This window comes from Anolis sagrei, chromosome 2 (assembly GCF_037176765.1).
Source record: "Anolis sagrei isolate rAnoSag1 chromosome 2, rAnoSag1.mat, whole genome shotgun sequence".
Lineage (NCBI taxonomy): Eukaryota > Metazoa > Chordata > Lepidosauria > Squamata > Dactyloidae > Anolis > Anolis sagrei.
In genome coordinates, this window is record NC_090022.1 from 115,645,722 (window position 1) to 115,663,024 (window position 17,303).

Below are 17,303 nucleotides of genomic sequence, written 5' to 3' on the forward strand. Positions count from 1 at the left end.
CCTGCAGAAATTGGGAGGACTGAATTGAGGAACTGCAGATTTCAGGATTCCGCTTCCCACTAGGAAAGGGACTCAGACAGCACTGCAAACCCCAGCATTCTCTGGCAATTTGATGCTTCTGTTGATGCTTCGCTTCATGTTGATATAATTTATTTGATAGATTATGTTGAACCCTAATTTTAGCTGTTATGTTGTAATTTGTTCTTATATGTTGGGTTGTTATTATTTTTCCTATTACGTATGCATTGGTTATTGTATTCAAACATTGAATGTTTGCCTTTTTGTGATTGGAATCCACCCTGAGTCCCTTCGGGGAGATAGGGCAGAATATAAATATATTATTATTATTATTATTATTATTATTATTATTATTATTTTAAACACAAGATGAGTCCACAGCAGACACTCTGCTGGCTGTTGAATTGGATCACACGTTGGACACTTCCCAAGTGTCTAGGACTATGTGATGTATCGCTGAATAATGCCTGCAGATCCCAGTAAGGTGGCCTTCTGCAGCTGCCAGATGGTAATTTTGTCAGCGCCGATTGTGTTTAAGTGCAGGCCAAGTTCTTTAGGCACTGCACCCAGTGTGCCAATCACCACTGGGACCACCTTGACTGGCTTGTGCCAGAGTCTTTGCAGTTCGATTTTTAAATCCTCATATCGTGTCTGTTTTCCAGTTGTTTCTCTGCAATCCTGCTGTCACCTGGGATTGTGACATCAACGATCCATATTTGTTTTTTAACACGATTGTGAGGTCAGGAGTATTATGCTCCAAAACTCTGTCGGTCTGAATCCGGAAGTCCCAGAGGAGTTTGGCATGTTCATTCTCTGTAACTTTTTCCGGCTTGTGACCCCACCAGTTCTTTGTCGCAGGCAGATGGTATTTGTGGCACAAGTTTCAATGAATCATCTGAGCAACAGTGTTGTGCCTCTGCTTGTAGTCTTTCTACGTGATCTTCTTGCAGCAGCTCAGGATGTGATCTATTATTATTATTATTATTATTATTATTTCTCAGCTTTGGCAATGCTATTGTACAATCCAAGAGCATTTGTTGAGGGACATTTTGCCCATTCCCGAGCTATGTAGCCAAACTGTCTAAGGGTGTATTAACACTGCAGAATTAATGCAGTTTGACACCACTCCATGTTATGGAATCCATGTTATGGAATCCATGTTATGGAATCCTGGGAGTTGTAAGTTGACAAGGTCTTTAGCCTTCTCTGCCAAAGAGTATAATGTCTCATCAAACTACACATCTCAAGATTCCACAACACTGAGCCATAGGAGTCAAAGTGTATTAATTCTGTAGTGTAGATGCACCTCCAGGGTTGTTCAATACTGAAGGAGATTAGGCCCTTTGAAACAATGTGTAAAATTAAACCGGTTCAAAACTGCCATCATATTTTTGTACATTCTGCTCAGAAAGGTGAAATTAAGTTCCCAAATTAGAAATACCTGCTTTGCTCACTCTTTTTTCAGTGCATATTTACTCCTTACTCCATTTATATAGAACTTTTTCCAAATAATGTATATGCAACAACATATACATATACAATATTTTAAAGATTAATTTGAAACCATTGGCACCAAGAACAAAGCCTAACAAAAAACAATGCAGAACTCTTAAAAATTAAAGACCTTATTGAATAAAAAGGACCCATTTAAAAATACGTTGTAAAATAAGAGAAAGTGGGGCCCTTCAGATCTTTCTAAAAACAGCATTACAAAGTTGCAGTACCAGCGGATGGCCATCCAATCTCTGCTTAAAGACATTCAGAGGTGGCAGCATATTCCATTGCCAAATATATATCTTCTGCATTGCTATCTCCACCCCTCCAATGCTTTCCTTAATATATGAGGCTAACCGTTATTACTGGAAATCCATACTCAGCTTGCCAATATTTTTCATTAGCCCTTTGCCTTTAACAACAAAATGGATATTTTATAATTTAATGTTTTAATTAACACTTAACTTGTGTTGTATTGTTGTGATATATGTGTTGGCATTGAATTGTTGACGGTTGTAAGCCTCCCCGAGTCCCCCCTTGGGGGTTGAGAAGGACGGGGTACAAATATTTGAAATAAATAAATAACTACCACCACTGAAAACGTTCTGCCTCTAATGCCCACCTGTGGCTTTTCTAGCCACAACTGAGGTCAACCTACGTTCCCGGACATTTCACATAGGTATTTCATATAGTCTCGGTTCTTCCTTCCTTCCTTCCTTCGTTCCTTCCTTCTCTCTCTCTCTCTCTCTCTCACACACACACACACACACACATGCTCATTTATAGCCCAAGGAGCTTATAGCTAAATTTAAACAGTAACAGAGACAAGAAATGAAAGGAAGGGAAGAGAAAGGATAAAAAGAGAGCCACAGGACTATATATTGTATAAATACTTTCGCTTTGTCGCAGCTCTGAATGAAATCAACAAGGGATAAGACATGGAAATTTGGAAGAGAGACTTGAAACCCAAGTGTCACAGGAGGGTTTCCAAGTCTATCACGCTGCTTTTTAACGTGTAGATCTTGGTCCCATATGTAGTTTCCTTAGCTCAATGCTGGGGTTATGAAAAAAATTGGCAATAGTAAAAGGTTTCTGAACACCACCCATTACACAAATCTGTTAGTTACAACATTGTGTACAGTGGAATCTGGAGAAAATGCTTCAGCTGTACTCCACACAAAAGGGAAAATCGGCCTGTTTAGCAAACCTTACAAATGCTGGCTTATTATGAGTAAATGTTTCATTTTTATACCTATTTTATATACCTATATGGGTCTCGTAAAAATGTCTAAGGCAGAAAGGGGTCAAAAGTGGAAAAAGTTTAAGAAGCCCCAGTCTATGAAATGTCAAAGCTATTTTCCCAACAGTCCTTCCATCTTTCTACAATCCACGCTCCTGAAATGAAAACGACTCTTACCAGTCAACCGGATTATGGGCATGTTGAAGGAGGTAAGGGGACTTCTCATGAACCAGACGATTAGTGTGGAGAGCGCTGGAATAGCTGTCCTTTCCTCCGGTGGCCATGGCTAAGGCTGTCCTCAGAAATATCGTTCTGCAACAAGAAGCAGGGACAGAAGGCTATCAGCCTAGCTAATCTCCAAAGCACCAAGACCTGGACTGGTTCCCAGTATTAGTCCTCTTGTGAGACACACAGCAGACATCCTGAGGAGACCGGCATCTGGGCAGGCTCACGGCTGCATTGTCAAGAAGTATCGCAGGCTTGTTTCATTAATGAAGAGCAGAATAGGGAACAATGAAACATTGACTTGGGGGGCCTGGCGAGGGGGGGGGGGGGGCTTTGTGGAGTTTCTGCCAAATCTGAGCTACTTGTATATTGAACAGAACCATTTCAGGAGCTATTGAAAGAAGTCTTGCTGTTATGTGTGAGCTGTAACACAGCTGAACGATGAGTCTTTCTCCCAGCATAAGAATCCATGACCTGCACACTCCCATAATCCACACACACAAAAACCCACAATTGTTTCTAGATAATGTCTATGATACACACAACAGAAACAGGCTCAGTTTTGAAGTGCCAGAATCATTATCAATGATAAAGGCAATGTTCACACATCATGATCAGTTATTGCGTGGCTCATCAGGATGGGCAACACTGTCTCTGTTAGAAGGTCACGATAATTAACCAAAAAGAGAGATTACTATTGAAGTGTATGCTACAGCTCTTTTCACAGTGGTAATTCTTCCAGTATTTATGCATTCCTGTTTGTTATCCAGCCACAAAGCATAATCATAACCCATAATTTCCTGTGGGCTTGCTTAAACTATCACTTATTGTGGCTTCCAAACCTCTAATCATGTCTTCAGCATCTCACCTTTGCAAGAAGAGAAGATAAAAGAAGTAGAGCACAAAAACAAAATAGAAATGAAGAAGAAATGTCAAGGTTTGTTTGGCTGTACTATCATGGGTTTATGCTGAACTGTGATTCGAATTCTGATGGGAAAGTCAATTAACACCAGGTGCAGCAGGATGCACAGTATTTCAGAGGAAGGAACTGGCAAACTACCTCTGAGTTTTCCTTACCTAAGAAAACCCTGTGGCTTTCAGTAGACAACTATACTGAGATGGCCGTCCTCTGGCCATATTGTCCCTAGCCAAGACAATGATGCTTAGCAAGTTAGAAGACAGTAGGAAAAGAAGATGGGTAGGCTCAGTCAAAAAAGCCATGGCTACCCTGAGTCTGCTAAACCTGAGCAGGGCTGGTGATAATAGGATGGCTGGAGGTCTCTCATTCATGGAATTTGCATACTGTATATACTCGAGTATAAACCTAGTTTTACAATCCTTTTTTTTTTGGCTGAAAAAGTCCCCGTCAGCTTATACTCAAGTCAGGGTTATTTATTATTTTACTCTGTTGTTGTTGTTGTTGTTACATTTATCATTTTACTCAATTACTATTATTGTTACATTTATTATGTAGAACAAGCCCTATGAGGAGTGGCTTAAAGAGCTGGGCATGTTTAGCCTGAAGAAGAGAAGGCTGAGAGGAGATATGATAGCCATGTATAAGTATGTGAGAGGAAGTCATAGAGAGGAGGGAGCAAGCTTGTTTTCTGCTGCCTTGGAGACTATGATGCAGAACAATGGCTTCAAACTACAAGAAAGGATATTCCATCTGAACATTAGGAAAAACTTCCTGACTGTGAGAGCTGTTCAGCAGTGGAACTCTCTGCCCTGGACTATGGTGGAGGCTGCTTCTTTGGAGGCTTTCAAACAGGCTGGATGGTCATCTGTCGGGGATACAATTTTCCTGCTTCTTGGCAGGGGGTTGGACTGGATGGCCCAGGAGATCTCTTCCAACTCTATGATTCTATGATTATTTTACTGTATTCTTGTTATTATTACATTTATTATTTTACTCTATTATTATTGGAATAATATATAAGCGCATTTTCATTGAAGGTGTTTAGAATAATGGTTTAATCTGCTGGACAGTCTTATCTTAAGTTACAGCTTTATGTAAATATTTAGAAAACATTTAACCTACTGATGTTTCAATTAATGTAATTGTATTGGTATCTATTTTTATTTTGAAATTTACCAGTAGCTGCTGCATTTCCAGCCCTCGGCTTATACTCGAATCAATCCATTTTCCAGTTTATTGTGGTAAAATTAGGTATTTTGGCTTAACTTAACGGCAGTTAACTTAATGGCAGTTATCAACAGCAAGTGTTTAGCATTTCTGAGATTTGTACAGAGAGAACACTGAAAAGGTACTGCCTGCCACATGCTCATAATCTAACAAATTGGTCATCAAAAGAAAACGAGGCACACAAGCTACCCATTAAAAACTTTTTGATGAGGAAAGAAGAAAGCAAGCAAATTCAGGCCCCACTTCTCCCCAGTAACAGTTGAGGTCTTGTTATAAGAAGACTCCTAAAGCCAACTAAAATCACAGCAGTTGGAAAGAATTCCACAAAATTGGAATATCATCCAGCTATCTTCTCTTTAATGATTGGATATCCTTCTATTCAGGCTACCTGTTCTTCCTATACCGGACAACTTCACTTAATAAAAACAGCTCCTTTGTTTCTGATCTGCCATGCTTACAGCTCTCTGGCGTTGCTTCTAGAAAAAATTCTGATTGGGTTGCCTCTCTTGTCCACCCGTCTCAACAGGCCTTGACAGTTTCTACCATTACAACGAACACAAGCAGAGTTGTCAGTTTTCAAAATCATTCTAACTCCACCCGCATTCCAGAATGTTATTTGTGTTGACCAATCAGAATCTACACTTGAGAAGATGGCTTGTGAACTTGACAAACCCTTTTTTGTCATCTGAAAGTCCAAAAAGAAGTCAAGTATAGTCAAGGAATAGTGCTACGTATTAGGCTTGTGCATTTCGGCTGAACCTTGATCTGTTTCCGCTGGCCGAATTTCAAGAGACCCCCAGATCTGTCTTCACATGCCTCCCGAAAACGGGTGGGTAGCCAAATAGTTTAAAATAAAATCTCCTTATAAAGAATTCCCCAAAAGGTATCCCCCACCCACCCACCCACCAGCCCTGCCCTCCCACCCACCCACTGGCGCCACCCTGTAACTTCTCCAGAAGCAGCAGCAGGGCACCATTCCTTCCTGCCAAATGTCAAATATGCCCTCCCACAGCACACAGCCCAGTGCCCCACTATTACGCTTTCTTCTTTACTAATAAAGCAACTTCTTCCAAAGCTTTTGCATTTCTTGTTGTCACAAAACATACTGGCCAGCAGCAAGCACTGCCCCCTAATTAGGAAAACACTCCTGGGGGGGGGGGGGGGACATTTTCAAAATGTATTGTGGAAAATCTAGCCATGTTTGGGGAAAAAAACATGTTTTTGGAGCATATTATTTTAAATCATAGTGGTTCAGAGCAGGTAATCAGCTTCACTTATTCAGAAAGTTGAGGCGGTGGAGTTGAGAGAGAGGCAATGGGTACTGTTGGTTTGGCAAAGGACAAAGTGTATCCACAGATTGAAGCCCAATACTTAGTTTTGTAGTTCTCCTTACTACTGGCAACAGCCAAAGGATTATTACTAACATTATTATTATTGTTACTTGAAATTCAAAAGGTAGAGAGCACAGAGAGAAATATAAACAGAGAGAACTTTGTTTGCAAAGGAATGAAATTATAGGTAGATAGGAAGGTAGGAAGGTAACTAGGTAGTAGTTTTCTGAGAATGGGGCTTTTCTGTTTGTTTGCTGGGATGATGATGATTATTAATATTAACTATTTAAGGTGTTTTCTGAAGGACAGGAGAGGAGGAGAAAAAGAAGCAAAAGGGTGATTCAAGGCTCTCAGAGCCACGCAAATATTTTTAAAGAAAAGCACACCAAGAGCAAAGAGATGCTCTTTCTTTCTCCCAAGTCCCAAAAAGTGTATGCACACTCCACCCACCTGTCCTGCACTTTCCTAATTCCCAGTCCCACTAAATAAAAAGAACCAAGAAAATAAAGGAAAATTGAAAAGATTCAATGCTAGAAAGAGGCAAACCAAACCAAGCCAAAAAATAAAGCTAAGAGAGAGGAGCAAGGCAATTGAACTGAAACACCTCTCAAATTAATAACAGCCAAAGGTGCAATACATTTTCCTCTAAGTTCGAACATACCTTTGAAGGGGCCTCCTACTAAAACAAGCTGACAGAAAAATATATCATGATTGACATATCAAAAGACATACTAAGAATCAGGTAAGTAACCTGGTGTCCTCCATTTTTATTTACTTTATTTCATGGATTCTAAGATGCCATCAACTGTAAGACGCACACAAATCTCAATGTAAGAAAAAGTGCTGTATGTGTGTGCGTATCATCCGCGATTCTAAAATGCACCTCATTTTAGAGATATTTAGATGGCAAATAAGTGTGCCTTAGAATCAAAGAAATACAATAAATATCAATAAATAAGGAGCTAAGGGGGGAAAACCAAAATACATCAAAAGACCCATGCACTGCCATAGATTATATAGCTATTTTAAAAGCTATCATATTAAAACCGAGCACTTTAAAAACATAAGGAGCAGGGGAAAGAAATAAAGCACATATTAGTAAAAGGCTCTTCCACAGCAACTACTTAGCAGCCAATAACCTGTCTAAATAACAAGTTACTGGTCTATAAAGAGGAAAGAGGAAAAGTGGGGACCGGCATAGCCTGCTATGGACAGGAACTGTACAGCCTAGGAGCAGCATCAAGAATTTTCTCTAGCTCTTTGGACCCTGTATATTCCATCCAGCAGAGCCAATAGGAAACGACTGTAAGAGCTGCACTCAACATAAAACATTGGGAAAACCAGGTTGCCCATCACAGTATTAAGGGAGCATGAAGCCTAAATACTCTCAAGGTAGTAGATCTTGTCTGATCTTGGAAACTATGAAAGACCAGTTTCAGTGGGTACTTGGATGGGAATCCCAGCTACTGTAGGCTATATTTCAGAGCAAAGAAACTGCCTCTGAGTTTTCCTTGCTTAAGAAAACCCTATGGAATTCAGTTCTTCATTGTGAATGTTCAGATATGACAACCTGATGGATTCCATAGGGTTTTCATAGGCAAGGTGAGCAAGGAGCTGGACTCCCTGAGAGAAAAGCAAACTCACTCATACTGCCTTTCAGAAAAAGTGGGTGGGACTGCACAAACTTCAAACTCTATAGTGGTAGCTCTCAATCTTTGGTCTTTGAGTGTTTTGACTTCTGCTCCCAGTATCCTTGCTCACCAACTATCCTGGGTAAGACTCCTGGGAGCTGAAATCCAAACCAGCCAAAGAACCAATCTGTGTCCTTATTTTTTATAAGATCTACAGTGATTTTTTTATAAGATCTACAGGAGCCCCGGTGGCGCAGTGGGTTAAAGCGCTGAGCTGTTGAGCTTGTTGACCAAAAGGTCACAGGTTCAAATCTGGGGAGCGGCGTGAGCTTCTGCTGTCAGCCCCAGCTTCTGCCAACCTAGCATGCAAATGTGAGTAGATTAATAGGTACCGCTCCAGCAGGAAGGTAATGGCACTCCATGCAGCCATGCCGTCCACATGACCTTGGAGGTGTCTATGGACAACGCTGGCTCTTCCGCTTAGACATGGAGGTGAGCACCACCCCCCAGAGTCGGACACAACTGGACTTAATGTCAGGAGGAAACCTTTACCTTTACTACAGAGATACTTGCAGGAACACCTCAACAAGCGAGAGTCCAAAAGTGGCAGGCTAAAGCCCGGAACCTTAATCAGTGGCTGGTACCAAATGAGCGATTCCCCCCCCCCCCCCCCGGGCATATAGAAGACTGGGTGACTTGGAAGGCACTGAACAAACAGACTGTGCTCTGGCACCACGAGATGCAGAGCCAACCTTAAGAAATGGGGCCTCAAAGTAGAGTCCACGACATGTGAGTATGGAGAAGAGCAAACCACAGACCACTTACTACAACCATCCTCAAACTGTGGCCCTCCAGCTGTTTGAGCCTTCAACTCTGAGAATTCTTGACAATTGAACAAGCTTGTTAGGGCTTCTGGGAGTGGAGGCCCAAACAGCTGGAGGGCCGCAGTTTGAGGATGCCTGACTTACCACAATGCAGCTTGAGCATGCACAATGGAGGACCTTCTCACAGCGACACGAAAGGGACTCCAAGTGGCCAGCTGCGACATTTAGCATAATGCCAAGTTTTTAATTTTATGATTTTTTTATACATTATAAGTGTATTCTCAATTCACTTCTGACATGATAAATAAATGTCTTTTTGTAAGGAGTTGGTTAACTGAATAACTCTGTCACGTAATGATGCCCGTCTCAAAACTGTGCCCCCAACACAAAATTGTCTGGAAAGCTCTGGTGCAGGTGCAGTCTGGGTTACTCTGGGCCACATGCTCCCTCCTTCTACGCTGGCATTATTATTGTTGTTGTTGTTGTTGTTATTTTAGTGACACAAAAACATAGTATGTCACAGCTAACAAGATTTTTTTTTGTATCGTAAAATCACAAGTCGGACACTTCCCAAGCGCCTAGGACTGTGTGATGTATTATTATTATTTGAAACACAACAAGATGAGTCCACGGCAAACAAGATCATTCTGCTGGCTGTTGTTTTGGATCACACTTTGAAGACTTCCCAAGTGTCTAGGACTATGTGATGTATTGGCGAATAATGCGTGCAGATCCCAGTAAGGTGGCCTTCTGCAGCTGGCAGGTGGTAATTTTGTCAGCACCGATTGTGTTTAAGTGCAGGCCAAGGTCTTTAGGCACTGCACCCAGTGTGCTGATGACTACTGGGACCACCATGACTGGCTTATGCCAGAGACTTTGCAGTTATTTTTATTATTACTATTATTAGTAGTATTATTACGACTATTATTTGAAACACAACAAGATGAGTCCACAGCAGACACTCTGCTGGCTGTTGAATTGGATCACAGGTCGGACACTTCCCAAGTGTTTATTTTATTTTATATTATATTTTATATTTATATTATAATATATTTTATATATTATAATATTATAAAATATTGTGTTTATTTTATTATTATTATTATTATTATTATTATTATTGTTGTTGTTGTTGTTGTTATTGTGGGTTTCTTGGGAGTCATTCCCTGCCTACAAATATAGGCTGGGGGGGGGGGGTGTAGAATGAAGGCTGTCCTCGGGCTGCCCCGCTCAAAGCCGTGGAATGCTGGGAGTTGTGGGTGGGCTCCCTTGTCGCGCGACGGCGCTCGCGGGGCTGTACCTGAGCGGCGGTGGGGCCGGGCTGGTTCCCGGGCGCCGGGGCAGGAGGAGGAGGAGGCGGAGGAGGCGGCGCGCGGCGGGGCCGGAGCTCATCCCAGCGGAGCAGGGGGCCCGCCGGCCCTCGCCGCCCCCCGAGGGAGCCCTTTCCAGCCCGGGCAGCGCCGCTCCAGGGCCGAGGGAGAGGCCTGCACCAAGAGACAGGCTCCCGCTTTCGTTTTCGTCGCTCCTCCGGCGTCAGAGGAGGCGCCCGCCGCGGAAGGGGAGTGACTCCGCTCTGCAAGAGGTTGGAGCTGGAGGGAGCCAGCACTCGCCTCTCGCTGCAGAATGGACGCAGTTGTGGACGGACACCCCATGAACCGCTCTAGCTCGGCGCTCAGAAGGACCGGGATTGGCAGATTGTGGATGGCGGGCTTCTTGCAACTGCGACCCTCCATCTGGCTGGGCCTCCAAGTCCCAGAATTCCCGGCCATTGAACAAGCTGGCTGAGGCTTCTGGGAGGGCCACAGTTGGAAGATGCCAGCTATACACAAACTGGCAATCCCTGCAAGGTCTTTCTCCTGCTCTGCCAAAGAGAGTGGAAACTGTTGGGCGAGGGAGGGGGCTTAGTAACAAAAGACCCTCCTCATCAATGTACACCAGAGTAACTTAGCAGCAGGGGGACCCAGCACCAGTAGCCCAAAGGGATTCAAAGAACAAAAACACACAGACCGGTTCTTTTTTTTTCATGTCAGGAGCAACTTGGGAAACTGCAAGTCGCTTCTGGTGTGAGAGAATTGGCCGTCTGCAAGGACGTTACCCAGGGGACACTCGGATGTTTTGATGTTTTTCCATCCTTGTGGGAGGCTTCTCTCATGTCCCCACATGGGAAGCTGGAGCTAACAGAGGGTGCTCACCCACACTCTCCCCGGATTCGAACCTCCAACCTGCAGTCCTGCCAGCACAGGAGTTTAACCCATTGTGTCACTAGGGGCTCCTCGCACAGACTGATGTTATATCTTCTTTAGGAGGCTTTTCTTTATATCAAAATAAAGTTTCCATAGCACAAATAAAGTTCCTTATACTTTCTTCTTTGTTTCCACACTGGGCTTCTTTCTCATGAAGATAAACAACTTCTCTCTCACTGAGCTTCCCCTCACACCAAAATTACACAGGAACTTCATATAGTAGCTTTTTACACACAGCAGCCTTCACGCTGGAGCTTTATATACAAGATCTTCAACCTGGGACTTCTCTCACTGAAGTTTCTCACACCAGGTCATCTCACACTAGGCCTCACACACACTGAGACTTCTGAGGCCTCTCTCAGACTGAAGCCTCTTCATTCTGAGGGCAACTAACACTGAGGCATACCTGCTTATATATAGAACTGCAGCTTTTGCTGAGTCATTGCATCCATGTAATCCTTTCAGTGCTTGACTCACATTTTTGTAATCAAATATCTAGTTAAATTTTAATATTTCTAACAGAAAGTTCACCACACTACAGCTTCCCTCGCATTGAGCTGTGGCAACGTCAAAGCTTTCAAAAAGTTTTACATTGGAGACCAGTACCACATTTTTTTATTTTTATATTTTGGAAAATGGCATTCATAATCTTTTGGAAAATGCCATTTGGAGATCGTAACTTTTCAAAAAGGGCTCAATACTGTCCCCCATGCTGTTTAACATCTACATGAAGCCGCTGGGTGAGATCATCCGGAGTTTCGGGGTATGGTGTCATCTGTACGCAGATGATGTCCAACTCTGTCACTCCTTTCCACCTGCTACTAAGGAGGCTGTCGAGGTCCTGAACCGGTGCCTGGCCACTGTAACAGTCTGGATGAGGGCGAACAAATTGAAATTGAATCCAGACAAGACAGAGGTACTCCTGGTCAGTCGCAAGGCCGAACAGGGTATAGGGTTACAGCCTGTGCTGGATGGGGTCACACTCCCCTTGAAGGCGCAGGTTCGCAGCTTGGGTGTGATCCTGGATTCATTGCTGAGCCTGGACCCCCAGGTCTCAGCGGTGACCAGGGGAGCATTTGCACAGCTCAGGCTCGTGCGCCAGCTGCGCCCGTACCTTGGGAAGTCTGACTTGGCCACGGTAGTCCACGCTCTGGTTACATCCCGTTTAGACTACTGCAACGCTCTCTACGTGGGGTTGCCTTTGAAGACGGCTCGGAAGCTCCAACTGGTCCAACGTGCGGCAGCCATGATACTAACAGGAGCGGGGCGCAGGGAGCATACAACCCCCCTGCTGTACCAGCTCCACTGGCTGCCGATCTGCTACCGGGCTCAATTCAAGGTGCTGGCATTGGCCTATAAAGCCCTAACGGTTCCGGCCCAAGATACCTAACTGACCGCCTCTCGGCCTATGAGCCTACGAGGACTTTGAGATCTTCCGGGGAGGCCCTGCTCTCGATCCCGCCTGCGTCACAGGCACGGCTGGCGGGGACGAGAGATAGGGCCTTCTTGGTGGTGGCTCCTCGGCTGTGGAACACCCTTCCCGTGGACATCAGGCTAGCCCCCTCCCTGTTGATTTTCCGCAGGAAGCTAAAGACCTGGCAGTTTAAGAAGGCATTTGATCAAGAAGTGCAATGACTGGAGATTTGACCATAGGAATGGAACAACGGAAATGATATCGGATTGTGGGTTTTTGATAAGATGATTTTTGATAATGATGATTGTGGATATCTTGCACTATGTCTTGTAATTTGCACCTGTTTTTATGTTGTACACCGCAATGAGTCGCCCTTGGGCTGAGAATTGCGGTATATAAGAGCAGTAAATAAATAAATAAATAAATAAAGTGTGGCCTTTCAGAGAAGATCAAAATACCCTTTAGAGTAGAATCTTCTCTTGTGGTATACAACCAGATATACTTATGCAAGGCAATGATTTCAGTTGTTAGACTGAATAACCTGTTATGCCTGATCTTTTATGCCAGTGCATAAAAAACAGCAGTGCTTCAGAAGTGTTTTTCAGTGGCCAAATATATATATATACACACACACACACACTTTCCCATTAAACAACTTCTTTTATGTCATGCACTCAAGAGACAAAAATGAAGTAAACTGATAAAAATAGCGTATTTGCTTTACCCATAACCTTCATGTGTTCAGCACACACAGGTACAAAACTTTATCAGTCCAGTTTCGGGTGGTGGGGGGGGGGGGGGGAGAGACCTTGTGAAATTACCATTCCCACAATTCCATGGCATTGAGACCTGGCAGTTAAAGTGGTGTCAAACTACATTATTTCTACAGTGTAGATGAACGCTAAGAATCCCAATATATACTGTTTTGGTTCAACCATGTACTGTGTCCAGTTATTGGGTACCATGACTTTAAGCCCACTGACAAACTGGCAAACATCCAAAAAAATAAAGCACGGCAAAGATCGCGAGGTACTTACAGATTTAGTTCCATGCAGACATTTCAGAGGAGCTGACTATGTTGTGTGCAAAGAACAGTTAAGACGTTATATGATGACTCTCTTTAAATATCTGAAGGGCTGTCACATGGATGATGGAGCAAATTAGTTCCGCCTTGCCCTACAGGTTAGAACCTAAACCAATGGATTTATAGGTATCTAATCTCCTCTTAAAGCCAGCAAAACCAGTGAACTTGTTGTGGGGCTGAATTCTGTCCAGTCCAGTTTTACTTACTGCGAGCACGTAAATGAGACAAACTGAAATTGGATGGTTGGTTGCCAAGTCAGACAGGATCCATTTCACCAGACTTGGATGTCAGCAGCACCTAAATTTAAATTTGTCAGCACTTGAAGCTGAGAACTGAAGATATGTTGCCGACATCCTACAAAAGGAAAGCTAACTAAATTAATCTGATCTACATCCTGTTGAAAAGGTGATTATTCAAAAATTTCCTCTTGCCAAGCTGTTATCGATTGCAATATTGTGGAGGAATGGTGCTTCTGATATAACAACGATGTTAAAAGCTTTTACATAGAGACATCAGAATGTCACAAATTTCCATAGAGAAGAATGTATTCATTCCCCAAGATCCTATCTGGAAAAGGCTTGATTAACGTTTACACAGCAATTAACTTTAACATTGTGTCTTATGCCCCCGAAGCAAACACGATAAGACCTTTTTTCTATTGTGTTGCGAATATGCTGACACATACAGGCATATCTTGTGCTAGATTATGATAACCCTATGGAAAGCTGAAAACTGATGAAGAAATCGATGAAAACAATATTCCATAGAAAACATGAAAATATTCAGCAGCCAGAGCCAATCAGAAGTGCTTTCTCTCTTGTCTTCAGCTAGGACCTTGCTGGTTGGTTAGAAATCATTTTAATTGGGTTGTCCAAAAATAGATTAATAGTAGAATTAAGGTAGGAGTATAAAATACCAATGGATGATAGCGGCTGAAATCTCTGTCTTGCAGAAACCCAGCAACAGAATCCATAATTCTTCATCTGCTAAAACACATTTTCGATCACTTCCACTTCTAATAGCTATCAAGAGAACAAGCCTGACAGTGGACTGGTAGGTGGACAGACCACTCTAATATCAATAATTCCATTTTGTTCAAAGTAAATTACTAGTGGATCCTGATGGGTTCTCGTCAGCAGGGCAGAAATATCAGCAGAACCTTTTATGTTGCCAGCTTGCTCTTCCCTCCATAGAGCTTAAATGCAATTAGAGATACTCTGAGGATGATATTCAAAGTGTGATTGGGAGCTGAAAGGCCTTTGGATCTCAGAAATCTAGGTCTTTTTCTTCCTTCCCAGGAATCTCCTCCAAGGTCACTTCCACTTCTAATAGCTATCAAGAGAACAAGCCTGACAGTGGACTGGTAGGTGGACAGACCACTCTAATATCAATAATTCCATTTTGTTCAAAGTAAATTACTAGTGGATCCTGATGGGTTCTCGTCAGCAGGGCAGAAATATCAGCAGAACCTTTTATGTTGCCAGCTTGCTCTTCCCTCCATAGAGCTTAAATGCAATTAGAGATACTCTGAGGATGATATTCAAACTGTGATTGGGAGCTGAAAGGCCTTTGGATCTCAGAAATCTAGGTCTTTTTCTTCCTTCCCAGGAATCTCCTCCAAGGTCAAAGTTCCACCACTGGAGGAGAGAGCATCACCCCAGAATCCTCCAGAGTCACTGGGAGTGATCTGGGCCCAACAATGGATCCTTCAATTCAAGCTTGAAGTGATCTCTCCAACCTCTGTGGCCCTTGAGTAATGGTTTCGTGGACCACAAGATTATAACCTAGACTGAAAACAAGTGAAGTTCATTCTGAAACTCAAGGTAGATTTGAGAGCACAACTTAAAAAGGGCTGCAATAATAATTTCCATTTTTATTTTTACATTCCCTGTCTAATTGAGTTAGAATTAGTTTGTGAAACCTTGTAATGCATATATTCAGTAACCGAGTATGCGTCATATTTCTATGATACCGGAAATTGAGTCATTTTTGTGAGGCACAGTTAAAACTGTTGTTGCCTCTTGGCTACAGTAGGAATCTCTAAAAGTCTAATAATGCATGTGTCTTTATGTTTAACACTCCTAGAATATACAATATGACCATATTTGATTGCTTCTGCACCAAGAATTTAATCTGAAATTGCCATCCTTCCCTGTCATATTTTATAGAGAAATCAAATTGTTGCCAAATTATAGGTGTCACAGAAGCTTTGCTGCCCTATCATTTTCCAGTTTTTACAGGTATGCTTTGTGGCAGGAGCCAAGGAGATAATTAAGGTAAAGGTTTCCCTTGACATTAAATCTAGTCATGCTTGACTCAAGGTCGGACATGACTAGACTCAAGCTCATCTCCATTTCCCAGATGAAGAACCGGCATTGTCGGTAAACACCTCCAAGGTCATATGCCAGCATAACTGCATGGAGCACCGTTTCCTTCCTGCCAAGGCAGTATCTATTGATCTAATCACATTTGCATGTTTTCAAACTGCTAGGTTTGCAGAAGCTGGGCCTAACCGCAGAAGCTCACACTGCTCCCCAGATCTGAACTGCCAACCTTTTGGTCAGTAAGTTCAGCAACTCAGCAGTTTGACCTGCTGCACCACCAGGGAGATGCTTTCCAATAAATGCATTTGCAATGCTTGGCGAGCCCACTTTAGGCAACCAAAGTGCTACTAAAACATTATCTCCTATTGAGCACAGTAGCAGGACTACAGTTGAATAGTGTAATCACCTGCCTTTTGAATAACCCGTTAATTCTCCTTTAAAGTCAACCACTATTTATTTATCGTGTCAGGAGGAACCAGACAGTTGTATTACATTTTTAACAAAACAAACAAACAAACAGACAAAACACAAAGTTTGCAAACTTGGTAGTTGATTAAATGTCCTTTGAGCAGTATCTGGCCACTTGGGAGTGCCTCTGGTGTTGCCACAAGAAGGTCCTCCATTGTGCATGTAGCAGGGCTCAGGTTACATTGCACCAGGTGGTCTGTGGTTTGCTCTTCTCCACACTCGCATGTCTTAGATTCCATTTTGTACCCCCATTTCTTAAGATTGGCTCTGCATCTCGTGGTGCCAGAGCGCAGTCTGTTCAGCGCCTTCCAAGTCGCCCAGTCTTCTGTGTGCCCAGGGGGAGCCATTGATTGAGGTTCTGGGTTTGAGCCTGCCACTTTTGGACTCTCGCTTGCTGGGGTGTTCCAGCGAGTGTCTTTGTAGATCTTAGAAAACTATTTCTTGATTTCAGTCATTGATGTGCTGGCTGATACCCAAGCAAGGGATGAGCTGGAGATGTCACTGCCTTTGTCCTTTCACTATTGGCTGCTACTCCCGGCAGATGTCTGGTGGTGCAATACCGGCTATACAGTGTAATTTCTCCAGTGGTGTAGGGCGCGGACACCCCGTGATAATGCGGCATGTCTCATTAAGAGTTTTAGCGTGGTGAAATGTGTTCCACACTGGGCATGCATACGCAGCAGCAGAGTAGCATAGCGCAAGGGCAGATGTCTTCACTGTGTCAGTCAACCACTGTTCTTGCAGGAAAAGGTTTCTACAATGTAATTCTTTCTTTTATTTCTTTTCATTTTAGTTTAGATATATTTCTATTTTGTATAAAAGAAAAAAAATTAAATAATTATTGAAAGCTCCTCCACCCAC

At 42.9% G+C, this 17,303-nt stretch overlaps 1 protein-coding gene across 2 annotated transcripts in view; it reads right to left on the bottom strand.

Annotated features, from left to right (window-relative positions):
- The window catches only part of SPATA20 (spermatogenesis associated 20), a 67,914-nt gene extending 54,156 nt beyond the window's left edge, over positions 1–13,758 (bottom strand). Inside the window, exons 1-2 of one of the 2 annotated variants that reach the window (XM_060764755.2) lie at positions 13,604–13,758; positions 2,930–3,064 (exon numbers count right to left, since the gene is read on the bottom strand). In XM_060764755.2, coding sequence (XP_060620738.2) covers positions 2,930–3,064; positions 13,604–13,617 — 149 coding nt within the window. In that variant the 5' untranslated portion in view covers positions 13,618–13,758. Of the gene's footprint in view, positions 1–2,929; positions 3,065–10,209; positions 10,470–13,603 lie in introns of those variants that run through there. The other variant, XM_060764754.2, reaches the window with a different exon arrangement.
- Between the last annotated feature and the right edge of the window lie 3,545 nt (positions 13,759–17,303).